Source organism: Bos javanicus, chromosome 16 (genome assembly GCF_032452875.1).
Source record: "Bos javanicus breed banteng chromosome 16, ARS-OSU_banteng_1.0, whole genome shotgun sequence".
Classification (NCBI taxonomy): Eukaryota; Metazoa; Chordata; class Mammalia; order Artiodactyla; family Bovidae; genus Bos; species Bos javanicus.
Genome location: NC_083883.1, coordinates 10,821,905 through 10,837,643, shown reverse-complemented (window position 1 = coordinate 10,837,643; position 15,739 = coordinate 10,821,905). Strand labels below are relative to the sequence as shown.

General features: G+C 41.4%; 2 protein-coding genes across 2 annotated transcripts in view; both read left to right on the top strand.

Annotated features, from left to right (window-relative positions):
• LOC133228278 (endogenous retrovirus group K member 7 Gag polyprotein-like) overlaps positions 1 to 8,679 on the top strand; it is a 115,927-nt gene extending 107,248 nt beyond the window's left edge. The window contains exon 2 of the mRNA XM_061383792.1: positions 6,683 to 8,679. Within this exon, the coding sequence (XP_061239776.1) occupies positions 6,683 to 8,679 (1,997 nt within the window). The remainder of the gene's footprint in view (positions 1 to 6,682) is intronic.
• Positions 8,680 to 12,065: 3,386 nt separating this feature from the next.
• On the top strand, positions 12,066 to 14,630 carry LOC133227400 (uncharacterized). Its single transcript, XM_061381826.1, has one exon. It carries the CDS (start codon positions 12,066 to 12,068, stop codon positions 14,133 to 14,135), a length of 2,070 nt encoding a protein of 689 aa, XP_061237810.1. The 3' UTR covers positions 14,136 to 14,630.
• The last annotated feature ends 1,109 nt before the right edge of the window (positions 14,631 to 15,739 follow it).

Here is a 15,739-nt window from a genome sequence, read left to right as displayed (position 1 = left end):
CAAAAGCTTTCCAGACACGCAAAAGTTAAGAGAATTCAGCAGCACCAAACAAGCTTTACAACAAATGCTAAAGGAACTTCTTAGGCAGAAAACACAAGACAAGGAAAACTTCTACAGAAAATATACCCAAACAATTGAGAATGTGGTAAGAGGATCACACATATCAATAATTACCTTAAATGTAAGTGGATAAAATGCACCAACCAAAGGACACAGACTGGCTGGTGGATGAAAACATGTGCATGTATGCACTTCCACTTATATCACTCTGCTTGACCACCCAAATTCTATGTAATTATTTTATACTGTTTGGTTAAACATGTTCCCATAGTGGCTTGCAATTGTAATTACCTTTTATTTTTTGTCTGGCTCTTGGCTGTGAAAACTGATAAAGATTCTTTACTACTGTGAAAAAAAAAAAAATCTTCCAACAAACAAAAATCCAAGACCAAATGGCTTCATGGGTGAATTCTATTAACAATTTAAAGAAGAGCTAATACCTATCTTTCTCAAATTCTTCCAAAACATTGCAGAGGGAGGAACACTCCCAAACTCATCCTACAAATTTACCATCACCCTGATACCAAAGTCAAAGATATCACAAAATAAAGAAAATTATAGGCCAATATCACTGATGAACATAAATGCAAAAATTATCAACAAAATGCTAACAAACAGAATCTAACAACACATTAAAAGGATCATACACCATGATCAAGTGGGATTGATTACAAGATGCAAAGATTTTTCAATTTATGCAAATCAGTGAATGTAATACACCATATTAACAATTTCAAGAATAAAAACCATATGATCTTTTCAATATTTGCAGAAAAAGTTTTGACAAAATTCAACACCATTTGTGAAAATAAATCTCCAGAAGGTGGCCACAAAGGGAACCTACCTCAAAATAATAAAGGCCATATATGAAAAAGCCACAGCAAACATCATTCTCAATGGTGACAAGCTGAAAGCATATCCTCTACATGTTTCAGAAAAAAAAAAAAATCCAAGTATGCCCACTCTTATCACTATTATTCAACAGAGTTTTGGTAGTCTTAGCCAAGGCAATAAAAGAAGAAAAAGAAATAAAAGGAATCCAAATCAGAAAAGAAGAACTAAAACTGTCACTGTTTACAGATGATGTAACACTATACTTAGAAAATCCTAAAGAGGCCACTGGAAAACTTCTAGAGCTTATCAATGGATTTGGTAAAGTTGCATGAGACAAAATTAATTGACAGAGCTCTTTTGCATTCCTATGTATTAGCAACACAAGATGAGAAAGAGAAATTGAGGAAACAATCCCATTTACCATTGCAACAAAAAGAACAAAATACCTAGGAATAAACCTAATGAGGCAAAATACCAGTACTCAATAAACTGTAAGATACTGTTGAAAGAAATCAAACTGTACACAAATGGAGAGATATACCATGTTTGGGATTGGAGGAATTGATATTGTGAAAATGACTATTCTATCCAAAGCAATCTACAGAGTCAATGCTTTTTCCAAATGACCAATGGTATTTTTCACAGAGTTAGATACAAACATTTTTATAATGTGTGTAGAGACACAAAAGACTCTAAGTAGTCAAAGCAAACTTGAGAAAGAAAAATGGAGCTGGAGGAATCACATTCCCTGACTACAAAGCTACAGTCATCAAAACATAATGGTACTGGCACAAAAACATACATATAGATAAATGGAAAAGGATAGAAAGCCCAGAGATAAACCCACATATCAGTGATAACCTCATCTGTGACAGTGGAAGTAACAACATACAATGAAGGCAAGACAATCTCTTCAAGAAATAGTTCTGGGGAAACTGGACAGCTACATGTAAAACAATAAAATTAGAACACACTCCCTAACACCATACACAAAAATAAATGCAAAATGGTTTAAAGACCTAAATATAAAGCAAGACACCATAAGCTCATAGAGAAAAATATAGGCAGAACACATTCTGCTGTAAATTATGTCAAGATCATTTTTGATGTATCTCCTAGGACTGATTCCAAATAGGAAAAGGAGTATGTCAAAGCTGTATATTGTCACCCTGCTTATTTAACTTATATGCAGAGTACATCATGAGAAATGCTGGGCTGGTTGAAGCACAGGCTGGCATCAAGATTGCCAGGAGAAATATCAATAACCTCAGATATGCAGATGACATGACCCTTATTCCAGAAAGTGAAGAGGAACTAAAGAGCATCTTGATGAAACTGAAAGAAGAGAGTGAAAAGTTGGCTTAAAGGTCAATATTCAGAAAACTAAGATCATGGCATCTGGTCCCATCATCTCATGGCAAATAGATGGGGAAACAGTGGAAACAGTGACTGACTATTTTTCTGGGCTCCAAACTCACTGCAGATGGTGATTGCAGCAATGAAATTAAAAGATGTTTACTCCTTGGAAGGAAAGTTATGACCAACCTAGACAGCATACTAGAAAACAGAGACATTACTTTGCCAACAAAGGTCCGTCTAGTCAAAGCTATGGTTTTTCTAGTGGTCATGTATGGATGTGAGAGTTGGACTGTGAAGAAAGCTGAGCGCCGAAAAATTGATGCTTTTCAACTGTGGTGTTGGAGAAGACTCTTGAGAGTCCCTTGGACTGCAGGAAGATCCAACCAGTCCATTCTAAATGAGATCAGTCCTGGGTATTCATTGGAAGGACTGATGTTGAAACTGAAACTCCAATACTTTGGCCACCTGATGTGAAGAGCTCACTCATTTGAAAAGACCCTGATGCTGGGAAAGATTGAGGGCAGGAGGAGAAGGGGACAACAGAGGATGAGATGGTTGGATGGCATCACTGACTCGATGGACATGGGTTTGGGTGGACTCCGGGAGTTGGTGATGGACAGGGAGACCTGGCGTACTGCAGTTCATGGGGTTGCAAAGAGTCGGACACGACTAAGCAACTGAACTGAACTGAAGTGGACTACGGTAATGACTATTAGAATAAAACTATTAGAATGACTATTAGAATAAAAACAAATGGAGCCTAATTAAACTTAAAAGATTTTGCACAGCAAAAAAATTATAAATATAATGAAAAGACAACCCTCTTAAGGAAGGAAAATATTTGCAAAAAAAGCAATCAAAAAGGGATTAATCTCTAAAATATATAAACAATTCATTCAGCTCAATACTAAAAAAAAAATGAAGAAAAAAATGGGTGAAGATGTAAACAGACATTTCTGCAAAGAAGACACACAAATGGTCCAATAGCACAGGAAAAGTTGCTCAACATCATTTTTCAGTGAAATGCAAATCAAAACGACACTGGTTGGAATGACCATCATCAAAAAATCTACAAATTATAAATGTTATAGAGGATGCAGATAAAAGGGACCCTTCTACACTGTTGGTGGGAATCTAAACTGGCACATCCACTATGGAGAAGAGTATGGAGGTTCCTTAAAAAGGTAAAAACAGAACTGCCATATGATGCAGGACGATAAAGAAGGCTGACTGATGAAGAATTGATGGCTTCAAACTGTGGTGCTGAAGACTCTTGAGAGTCTCTTGGACTGCAAGGAGATCCAACCAGTCAATCCCAAAGAAATCAAACCTGAATATTCATTGGAAAGACTGATGCTGAAGGTGAAGCTCCAACACTTTGGCCACCAGATGTGAAGAGATGACTCATTAGAAAAGACCCTGATGCTGGGAAAGATTGAAGGCAGAAGGAGATGGGAATGACAGAGGACGAGATGGTTGGATGGCATCACTGACTTGGTGGACATGAGTTTGAGCAAGCTCCAGGAGATGGTGAAGAACAGGGAAGCTTGGCATGCTGCATTGCATAGGGTCACAAGGAGTTGGACATGACTGAGCAACTGAACAACATGATCCAGAAATCTCATTTCTGCACATTTATCTGGAGAAAACAATAATTCAAAAACATACATGCACTCCAGTGTTCAATGCAGAACAATTTACTATAGTCAGGACATGTAAGCAACCTAAATGTCCATTGACAGAGAAATGGATTAAGAAGACATGGTGCATACATTCAATGGAGTATTACTCAGCCTTATAAAAGAATGAAATAATGCCATTTGCAGAAACGTAGATGTGCATAAAGATTATGCTACTGTGTAAAGTAAATCAGACAGAGAAAGACAAATACCATTATATTGTTTATATGTGGAATCTAAACGGTTACAAATGAATTTGTCTATGAAACAGATACAGAGGTACGAATGTAGGGGAAAAAACCTTACTAAAGGGTAAGTGGGGGAAAATTGGAAGGTTTGGATTGAAAAACATACTACCATATTCAAGATAGATAACTAATAAGAAACTGCTTTATAATACAGGAAACTACGCAATAATCTGTAATGGCTTGTATGGGAAAAGTGTCTAAAAATTAGTGGATTATATATATACATATGAATATATATATATATATATATATATATATATATATACACACACATTTTGCTATACAGCAGAAACTAACACAACACTGTAAATCAACTATACTTCAATAAAAATTAATATAAAAATTAAGTTAAATTCAATAAATTTCCCATTATTCTTAGTTTCTAGCACATATTAAGGTTTGAAAGAAGCATGTATAGATATATATTTGAGGTCAGTGCTGCTGCTGCTGCTAAGTTACTTCAGTCGTGTCTCCCACTCTGTGAGACCCCATAGACGGCAGCCCACCAGGCTCCCCCGTCCCTGGGATTCTCCAGGCAAGAACACTGGAGTGGGTTGCCATTTCCTTCTCCAATGCATGAAAGTGAAAAGTGAAAGTGAAGTCACTCAGTCGTGTCCAACTCCTAGCGGTCCCATGAACTACAGTGTTGGGGGCCAGAGTGAGGTACTCCGCCCATGGCAAAGGTCATGAGGAAGGAGGCTCGACATACGCAAAGGCGGGATCGAGCCTCAGGAGTCCCCCTGGAACTCCTCGAGTGTCTACCCCCATAACCAGAGCCTGCCTACTTTACTACTTTGTGCTCTTACCTACACCTCTGACTTTACGGGGGGCTGTCCCCCACCACCTCTTTCGGAGAAGGAGTTAACCTAGAGCTCCAGTCAAAAAAAACTCTTGGGTGTGACAAGAGTGTTTTAACCTACAAACTCCTCTGAAGGTTCTCTGGCCTGCCTGACAGGCTCGTCCGGCCACATGTGATTGCTCACAGCCTCCCAACCGTGAGAGGCACGAGATGCTTTAAACCTTCTAAAAAAAAAACAGGTTCCTTAGAAAAGTTAGAAAACTATTAGTATAAGTATAATGGGCTAATTAGAAATTGTGTTGGTGAAGGGTTTTTCATTTGTTGAGCCAATGTTTGTTGCTAAGTCTCCATATCCCCTGCCCTTACACACATTAATGAATATATAGAATTGACCTTTGATATTAGTCACGTTAGACCTTAGGCTAAGTAAATTCTTTCCTTAACTAAAACCCACTACACCCTCACCCTGTAGGAGTGTAACTTTACTTGGGTGGCGTCTGTTTTGAGAATAATCAGCCCTAGAGAAATAAGTGTCCTGATTGACTGACCTCTGTCACAAGGAGAGGGTCGTAAATTGTCAGCAGGCCCCCCCTGGCCAGAAGATGATGTAACACCCCTAAGACCTCTGTATACATTTGTGTGAAGCACCTGACTTTAATAAAAGTCAGGACTGCTGTCCCCACGTGACTTTTGTATAACATCTCAGTGTATAAAAACAGACTCTGGAAAATAAAGAATGGGATCAGTTTCTCAAAATACTGGTCTCCCCATGTCTCTCTCTCCCTCTGGCTGAGTCTCCATCTGGAGCACGGAACCCACCAAGCTTACTAATTTTGCCTGGGCTTCTAAGATCCGACCGGGGAGGCCTCAGTGTCTCCTCTCCTTCAGGAGAACGGAAGGACGCCTGCGGCCTACGTAAGTGGTGCAAGCTTCTTGTCTTGAAGTTTTATTGGTCCCCCGCGTAAACCAAGCTACTCAGCCTCTTTTCTCCACTGAATTTTCCTACTGAGCTATCCTTATTCTATTACTCTTTATATCTCTAATCAATATCTAATTGAAACTATCGTATCCTGACCCTCGCCGACGCCGTCTCTCCTTCGAGTACCCTGGATCAGCCGGGGCTGGTCCCCGGCAGGTGGCGCCCGAGACAGGGACTTTCGAAGGTAAGCTCCCCAAAGCAATCAGAGCCATCAGCTCTATTGCTCCCCGTTCTCGGAACAACTGGGTCACCAGCCCTCTTGTTCCCCCACGGAGCAGTTTGGGTCACCAGCCCTACTGCTCCTCCCTCGGAACAGTTTGAGCCATCAGCCTACTGTTCCTCCCCCCGGAACAATCTGGGCCATCAGCCCTATTGTTCTTCCAGTGTTCGGGACGGCTAGGACCCCACTCAAGGGTGCCGCGGACCCCCCTGTAGGATAGACAGGGCGAGAGGAGTGGGAAGTGTTGAAAGTGTTAAAGAGTTAGACTTAGAGAAAACAGTTTCTGAAGTTAAAAGGCCAAAGAAAAGCCTGATCTTTTGATAGCTTAAAGCAAAATCTTTTACTATACTTAATTTTCTGACATGGGTAATACTGAATCAAATGAAAGACAGCTCTTTATAGGAGTAATTTTACAGTTATTAGGTAAAAGAGGAATCAAAGTTAAGAAATCTGCCATTCAATCATTTTTTTCATTTGTACAAGAGCACTGTCCCTGGTTTCCAGACGAAGGCTCTGTTAACTTAGAGGTCTGGGAAAAAGTAGGAAAACAGCTAAAAACTTACCATGCTGAACATGGCTCAGAAAAGGTGCCTAATGACGCCTTTTCCTTATGGAATATCATTAGAGATGTCTTAGATCCTGCCCCTGATTCAGAAAAAGTACATCTTAAAGGGGATAGTGAAGAAAATGCTGTAGCTAAACCTGCCTCTGAATCTAAAAGAGTGACTTTTAAAGAGGAAAATGAGGATGAAACTGTAGTTAAACCTGAGGAAAATGAGAAAAACGAAGACCTGCCTGACTATCGGCAATTAAGAAAGATGTTAGCAGCTATGACTACTCAGGAACAACTTAAAGATAGGGATGAGAAACAGGATCAGCTTCCCCAGAAAGAAAAAGAGAATTTAGACGAGATAACAGCTAAATATCACTCTGATGAAAATTGGCATCTTTTAAACAAAGATGCCCCAAAAAGCCTAAGAGAAACTTCCCCTGTCAGGCCATCAGCTCCAAGGAGCTTAAGGGAAACGTCTCCTATCAGGCCGTATGCCCCTAGAAATTCCCAAGAGACTTTTCCATTTAACCCATATATAACCTCTGGATACCAAACAATTCAGAGAGCTCCAGAGTACAGAGCAGAGGATATGGAACCTATGCCACTGCTGCCACCTCCCATACCAAGCCGTACAGGTCCTATTAACCCCACAAGATTGCCGCCACCTCCTTATCGAAGTGGGAAATTTCCAATATCGATCCCACGGAGACGGGCCTATTCTGCCCCTAGCGAGAAATTCGATCCCCAGCTTCAGGCTTGCTTCCCTTTGATTTTTGACAATGATGAAAGGGAACAAAAGGCTATCGACTGGGAGCCTGTTTCTTTTCAATTAGTGAAAGAACTTAAAAATGCGTGTATTTCATATGGGCCTAAAGCCCCGTATACGATGCAGCTAGTAGAAAATTTAGCAGGCCAATGGTTAACACCTCGAGAATGGAAAACAATTGCTAGGGCCTGCCTGTCCGGAGGACATTTTATACTTTGGAAATCTGAATATGATGATCTCGCTCATATATATGCTTTTACTAACCAAAATACAGACCTTAAACATATCACTGAACCTATATTACTTGGTCAGACCGACTACCCCTCGTATGACGAACAGATGAAATTAGATAGAACTGCTATACAACAGGTGGCTGATTGTGCCTTTACTGCCTGGCGTTCGTTGCCTGATGGTAAGGCATCAGGTACTGCTCTATCTGATATTAAACAAAAGTCAGAAGAACCATTTGAAGACTTTGTCTCACGACTCTCAGAAGCTGTCCAGAGAATAATTTCTGATTCTGAGGGAGCTAAATTATTAACAAAACACTTGGCCTTTGAAAATGCTAATTCCACCTGCCAGGCTATACTGCGCCCTATTAGAAGAACTGGATCTTTAATTGATTATATGAAACAGTGTGCAGATGTAGGACCATCAATGCTACAGGGTGTTGCTATAGCTGCAGCAATAAAAGGGAATTCTTATCAGCAGGCAGTCCAATCCTTTTTTACTAACAAGAATAAGCCATCACAAGGTGATCCCAATAACCAAGGCAGGAATGCATTCCCTAGAACTTGTTTTTCCTGTGGCCAGGAAGGACACACTTTTCGTGACTGCCCTCAAAAAACACCTGGTTCTTATCTGCCTAATCCGGCCCTACCGGCTGTGTCTGCTCTACAGAACCCTGCCCCCCTGCCCATGAATCCTAGGTCTCTTTGCCCTCGCTGCCAGAGAGGATATCATTGGGCGAGGGACTGTAGGTCAAGATCTCATAAAAATGGAACCTTTTTAGGCCCCGACCAGCACTCGGGAAACGGGTTGAGGGGCCAGCCCCAGGCCCCGATAACGATTGGGGCAGCCTCACTAAACCCATTCATTCCCTTCGTTCCGTCGCGGAGCTCATCAGAGCAACCCCAGGCAGCGCAGGACTGGACCTCAGTTCCACCACCTCAACAATATTAACTCCAGATAGCCCGAGTGTAAAAATTCCTACAGGAATTAAAGGGCCATTACCAACTGGCCTGGTAGGAATTATACTAGGCAGAGGCTCCCTAGCTATGCAAGGTCTTACAGTTATTCCTGGAGTGATTGATTCAGATTATACAGGAGAAATTCAAATAATGATTTCACCCCCGACTAAAACTTTCCAAATACATCAGGGACAGAGAATAGCCCAACTTTTACTTTTGCCTTATCATACTGCAATTGGGCAAACAGCCACCCAAAATGAAAGACAGGACAAAGGATTTGGGTCTAGTGATATGGCTTTTTGGGTAACAGAAATTACTAAAAAGCGTCCTATGAAATCTATTCTTGTCAGTGGCAAGTCTATTGAAGGGCTATTAGACACAGGAGCAGATGTTTCCTGTATTTCTGGGAAAGACTGGCCCAATTCCTGGCCCACACATACTACCGCAAATAACTTAGTGGGCATCGGGAGAGCTTCTGCAGTAGCCCAAAGTGCAAAAATTTTAAACTGGCAATTTGAGGATACCCATGGGACATTTCAACCGTATGTGATTCCTTCGCTGCCCTTCTCGCTGTGGGGGAGGGATGTGCTGTCTCAAATGGGCATGTTACTTTTTAGCCCTGATGATAAAGTAACTTCTCAAATGTTACAAATGGGCTATGATCCCTCAGAAGGGTTAGGTAGACAGCAGACAGGAATAACTGAGCCAATTTGCCCTGCTCCTCTAAAGTTCCGTGCTGGATTAGGGTATCCAAATTTTTGATGGAGGCCATTGTTTTTGCTGCCGACCCCATTACGTGGAAATCTCAGGACCCAGTATGGGTAGAACAATGGCCTCTGACTAAAGAAAAACTTCTGGCAGCTAAAACATTAATTTTTGAACAACTAGATTTGGGACATGTCGAGCCCTCCAATAGCCCCTGGAATATTTTTGTTATTTTTGTTATTAAGAAAAAGTCTGGTAAATGGAGACTTTTACAAGATTTAAGAGCTATTAATGCCACCATGGAGGACATGGGGGCCCTACAACCTGGGCTCCCTTCCCCAGTAGCCATTCCAGAGGGATACAATGTAATTGTAATTGATTTACAAGATTGTTTTTTCACCATTCCCTTAAATACTGAGGATAAAAAGCGATTTGCCTTTAGTCTTCCGTCAGAAAATCTTAAACAGCCTTATCTACGGTTTCAGTGGAAGGTTTTGCCTCAAGGAATGAAAAATAGCCCCACCCTATGTCAAAAGTTTGTTAGTGCTGCTTTAGAAGATGTTAGAAGTAAATATGAACAAGTCTATATGATCCATTATATGGATGACATCTTAATTGCCCACCCTGATAGGGCTCATTTACAAACTGTCCTCCAGGATTTGACCCAAGCATTAACAGACAGAGGCTTAAAAATTGCCCCAGAGAAAATTCAAGTCAATCCGCCCATAACCTACTTAGGACGGGTTATCAGTTCAGAAACTGTAACTCATGCCCCCTTAAAATTGAGAAAAGATCACCTTGTTACTTTAAATGATTATCAAAAACTTTTAGGCGATATTAATTGGATCCGGCCTTATTTGAAGTTAACCACTGCTGAATTAAAGCCTCTCTTTAATATTTTACGTGGGGATCCTGACCCAACTTCTAAAAGACAATTAACTGCTGAAGCTCAAGAAGCTTTAGACAAAGTAGAAGCAGCCTTATCTGATAGCTATGTAAAAAGAGTTAATTTACAGACAAACTGGCAATTCCTCTGCTTAGCTACTCCAACCGCACCTACGGGAGTTTTATGGCAAAACGGCCCCCTAGAATGGGTCCATCTCCCCGCCCAAGCTAAAAAAGTAGTGGCTTCTTATCCAGGACTGATAGCTACGTTGATATTAAAAGGGAGAAAGCGGAGCATTGAAATGTTCGGTAAAGAACCAGCAGAAATTGTAATTCCATATAATAAAGAACAACTTGATGCTCTTCTAATGTTTGATGAAGACTGGCAGATTGCCATAGGAAATTATTGTGGTCAAATTCTGCATCATTTACCTTCGCATGTTTTGCTGAATTTTATATCCAGACATCCAGTTATTTTCCCTGTCAGATGTAAACAATCTCCTATTCCAAATGCTCAGATAGTTTTTACTGATGGGTCAGCAAATGGTAAAGCCTCCATAGTCACTAAAAATCACCAAAAGGTTTTAGAAACACGGGAAACTTCAGCTCAAAAAGCTGAAATAACAGCAGTCATAGAGGCTTTTGCTATGTTTGCAGATGAAGAATTTAACCTTTATTCTGATTCTCAGTATATTGTCAGGTTGTTTCCACACATTGAAACTGCGGTTTTGCCTGAAAATAAGACTACCATATTTCATTTGTTAAGTAATTTACAGCAACAAATTTGGAAAAGAAATAAAATATTTTTCATTGGACACATTCGGGCTCATTCCGGATTGCCTGGCCCTTTAAATGCCTTTAATGACTTGGCTGACTTGTTAACCAGAAATGCAGTGGCTACGGTGATTGAGGAAGCCAGAGCCTCTCACTCACTTCATCATCAAAATGCTACCGCTTTAAGATATCAATTCCAAATTCCCAGAGAAACTGCTAGGGAGATTGTGCGCTCTTGCTTACACTGCCCCACTGTTTATAATAGTCTACCTATGGGAGTTAACCCTCGCGGTCTCAAACCTAACGTGCTCTGGCAAATGGATGTAACTCATGTCTCTTCATTTGGAAAACTTTCTTTTGTTCATGTAACTGTAGATACCTTTTCTCATGTTATTATTGCAACTGCTCGTACTGGGGAGGCAGTTAAAGACGTTATACAACATCTCTTTACTTGCTTTTCATATCTAGGTCTGCCAAAGGCTTTGAAAACTGATAATGCCCCTGCGTATACTTCTAAGTCTTTTCAGGAATTTTGTTCACAGTTTCAAATTAAACACAATACAGGCATCCCTTATAATCCCCAGGGACAAGCCATTGTGGAAAGAGCACATCAAACATTAAAGCTTCAAATTCAAAAATTAAAAGAAGGGGAGTTTAAGTATAGCTCTCCCCATCAAATCTTGCAACATGCTCTTTTTGTAATAAATATTTTAAATGCCGATTCGGCCGGAACTACTGCAATGCTTCGCCATTGGTGCCCGGAGCAATTGAATGCAAAGCCATTAGTCAAATGGAAGGACCTCCTCTCCGGACAATGGAAAGGTCCCGACCCATTGTTAACCAGCGGTCGAGGATATGCTTGTGTTTTTCCACAGGACGCAGATTCTCCAATTTGGGTTCCAGACAGGTTGATTCGTCATGTCTCAGCCCCTCGGATACCGAACTCCACGGCTGCCACGACCCCGCAAGAGGAGGGGACCCCCTCTGCCTCCGCTTCCTCCGCCAGCACGGGAGATGTCGCCGACATCGAGACAATTGACTTCAGGGACCTCGGATGAGCAAGGAACGGATCCGCCCACCAAACAGATGTCTCAACTACACATACGGGACACTACTCCCCCTGATTCCCTGCGCCGCAGAAACATCCCAGGCCGCCCAACTCAGGCGACCCGGAATGCCCCCATACCCACATGGGGACAAATAAAAACACTTTGTCACCAGGCACGAGGAATGACTTCCTCACAGGGATCTCCAGCTTCTCCTGAGAAAATGTTTATTGCCATGCTTGCCTTGCTTTCCTGCCAGGTAAGCGCCTCTCCTATTCCAGCTAAGTATTGGGCATATCTCCCAGATCCTCCAACTTTCCAGGTTGTTTCCTGGAATAATGAGCCTATACGGGTCAACACAGACCAACCTCAGCTTTTGGGAGGATTCTATACTTCTTACACCAAAGATAAATATCCTATTAATTTTAATTATACCTTCAGGGGATTAATAGACGACCTTCCTGTTTGCTTTAACTTCCCCAATAATCCAAAGAGTTTTATTACACCCACTAAAGAAGGGTGCATTGGGGCCTCTACAAAAATAATTGTAACAGATTCCTCAAAAATAGATTCCCAGTCTTTACGTCATCGGGTAGTTTGGGTATTAGTGGCCCGCTTGCCCGGGATCCGTGACCCTTATGTGACCCTGCGTTTTACACCCCCTCCCGGTTATCCAGAGTGTTATAAGGTTGCTCCTTCAGATGAAGTGTGGAAGACCATAGATGGCCGTACTGGGTATCCGACTTGGACAACTTGTACTTATAGTTCAAGGATCAATTATAGAATACCAGGCGGTGGGAATTATACTATTCAGGACTGGAGCAACCCGAATCCGGGTGAGGATCCATTGATCAAGAAAACATTTAAAGGCAGATTCGAGAATTGGAATAGGATTCCTGTCCCTTGGCCTGCGCAAGCCACTAGATGGCACATTAACCAATTTGTTCCTCCCATGCTGTCTTATACAACTAAAAGCAAAACCTATTGGCAACCTGAGATTTGGAGAGCCCTTGCTGCTACTGCCCCCGTTTCTTTATCTCGCCCAGATAACGATTCCACTTATTCTGTTTTAGCTTGTTTACCCTCACCTTATGTTTTCCTTTTTACTAATGACTCCAACAAACTTAATGTACGCATGAATTATTCAGGTGGACCTAATGTGGTAACTTGTGAAAAATGTATGCTTTCATCCTGTTTGACCCCTCAATATAATGTTTGCTCTTTTGTGGTGTTGCGACGCCCACCCTATCTCATGATACCCGTGACAGTGACCTCCCACTGGTATGACAATTACGGTCTCGCCGTGTTACAACAACTACAGGATTTAATGCGATCACGACGGTTTGTGGGCTTACTTATTTTAGGAATATCAGCTTTAATAGCAGCAATTAGTTCTGTTACTGCAGCAGCAATATCATTGACTCAACAAGTGCATACTGCGCAATATGTTGATACCATGTCTAAAAATGTTTCTTTAACTCTAGCAACTCAGGAAGCTATAGATAGGAAATTAGAGATGAGAGTAGACGCCTTAGAAGAAGCAATTATGCATATTGGGACTGAGTTACAGGCTTTGAAGGTGAAGATGGCTTTGACATGCCACGCTGATTACAGGTGGATATGCGTGACATCTTTGAAAGTAAACGAGACAGATTATGAATGGGAAAAGATTAAAAATCATATCTCAGGTGTTTGGAACAGTTCTGATATTGGCCTGGACTTAGGAAAACTTCATAATCAAATACAGACCTTGGAACACTCTCGACTGGATTTTACTGCCACTGGAGCAGCTAATGACTTTTTTCACACCTTCTCTAATTTTATTTCTGGAAAAAATATTCTGTCTAATATCCCTGGTTATGTTGTTTTTGGTGCTCTAATCCTACTTCTCATAATCACTCTTCCTTGTATTGTCAGGATTCTTCGGCAGAGCATTCGGAGGCTTGCGACTGAGCTGCATCTGGCTGCTTTAAGAAATAAAAAAGGGAGAGATGTTGGGGGCCAGAGTGAGGTACTCCGCCCATGGCAAAGGTCATGAGGAAGGAGGCTCGACATACGCAAAGGCGGGATCGAGCCTCAGGAGTCCCCCTGGAACTCCTCGAGCGTCTACCCCCATAACAGAGCCTGCCTACTTTACTACTTTGTGCTCTTACCTACACCTCTGACTTTACGGGGGGCTGTCCCCCACCACCTCTTTCGGAGAAGGAGTTAACCTAGAGCTCCAGTCAAAAAAAACTCTTGGGTGTGACAAGAGTGTTTTAACCTACAAACTCCTCTGAAGGTTCTCTGGCCTGCCTGACAGGCTCGTCCGGCCACATGTGATTGCTCACAGCCTCCCAACCGTGAGAGGCACGAGATGCTTTAAACCTTCTAAAAAAAAAACAGGTTCCTTAGAAAAGTTAGAAAACTATTAGTATAAGTATAATGGGCTAATTAGAAATTGTGTTGGTGAAGGGTTTTTCATTTGTTGAGCCAATGTTTGTTGCTAAGTCTCCATATCCCCTGCCCTTACACACATTAATGAATATATAGAATTGACCTTTGATATTAGTCACGTTAGACCTTAGGCTAAGTAAATTCTTTCCTTAACTAAAACCCACTACACCCTCACCCTGTAGGAGTGTAACTTTACTTGGGTGGCGTCTGTTTTGAGAATAATCAGCCCTAGAGAAATAAGTGTCCTGATTGACTGACCTCTGTCACAAGGAGAGGGTCGTAAATTGTCAGCAGGCCCCCCTGGCCAGAAGATGATGTAACACCCCTAAGACCTCTGTATACATTTGTGTGAAGCACCTGACTTTAATAAAAGTCAGGACTGCTGTCCCCACGTGACTTTTGTATAACATCTCAGTGTATAAAAACAGACTCTGGAAAATAAAGAATGGGATCAGTTTCTCAAAATACTGGTCTCCCCATGTCTCTCTCTCCCTCTGGCTGAGTCTCCATCTGGAGCACGGAACCCACCAAGCTTACTAATTTTGCCTGGGCTTCTAAGATCCGACCGGGGAGGCCTCAGTGTCTCCTCTCCTTCGGGAGAACGGAAGGACGCCTGCGGCCTACGTAAGTGGTGCAAGCTTCTTGTCTTGAAGTTTTATTGGTCCCCCGCGTAAACCAAGCTACTCAGCCTCTTTTCTCCACTGAATTTTCCTACTGAGCTATCCTTATTCTATTACTCTTTATATCTCTAATCAATATCTAATTGAAACTATCGTATCCTGACCCTCGCCGACGCCGTCTCTCCTTCGAGTACCCTGGATCAGCCGGGGCTGGTCCCCGGCACTACAGCCTACCAGGCTCCTCTGTCCATGGGATTTTCTAGGCAAGAGTACTGGAGTGGGTTGCCATTGCCGTCTCTGTTGAGGTCATTAATACATATATAATTACACAATACTTAGACCCTGCTTCTCCTACATATTATCATTTTATAATTCCTTATAGTTATTGCATATCCTTTGGAAAAATTCAACATTATTAAGAGTTTTATTAATGTTTCAATATTTTATATATACAATCTTTATAAAGCTATTTGAATTCTGTTTAGAATTTTATTTTAATATTAAGTTTGAAAATAATGTAGAAATTCAGCATAAAGGAGAAAACATAAAATTGAATATATAAATGAATTCATTAGTATAATTACTC

What these genes read in the sequence shown, in the direction of transcription:
- LOC133227400 (XM_061381826.1), top strand. Translation starts at nt 12,066, where the DNA reads ATGTCGCCGACATCGAGACAATTGACTTCAGGGACCTCGGATGAGCAA.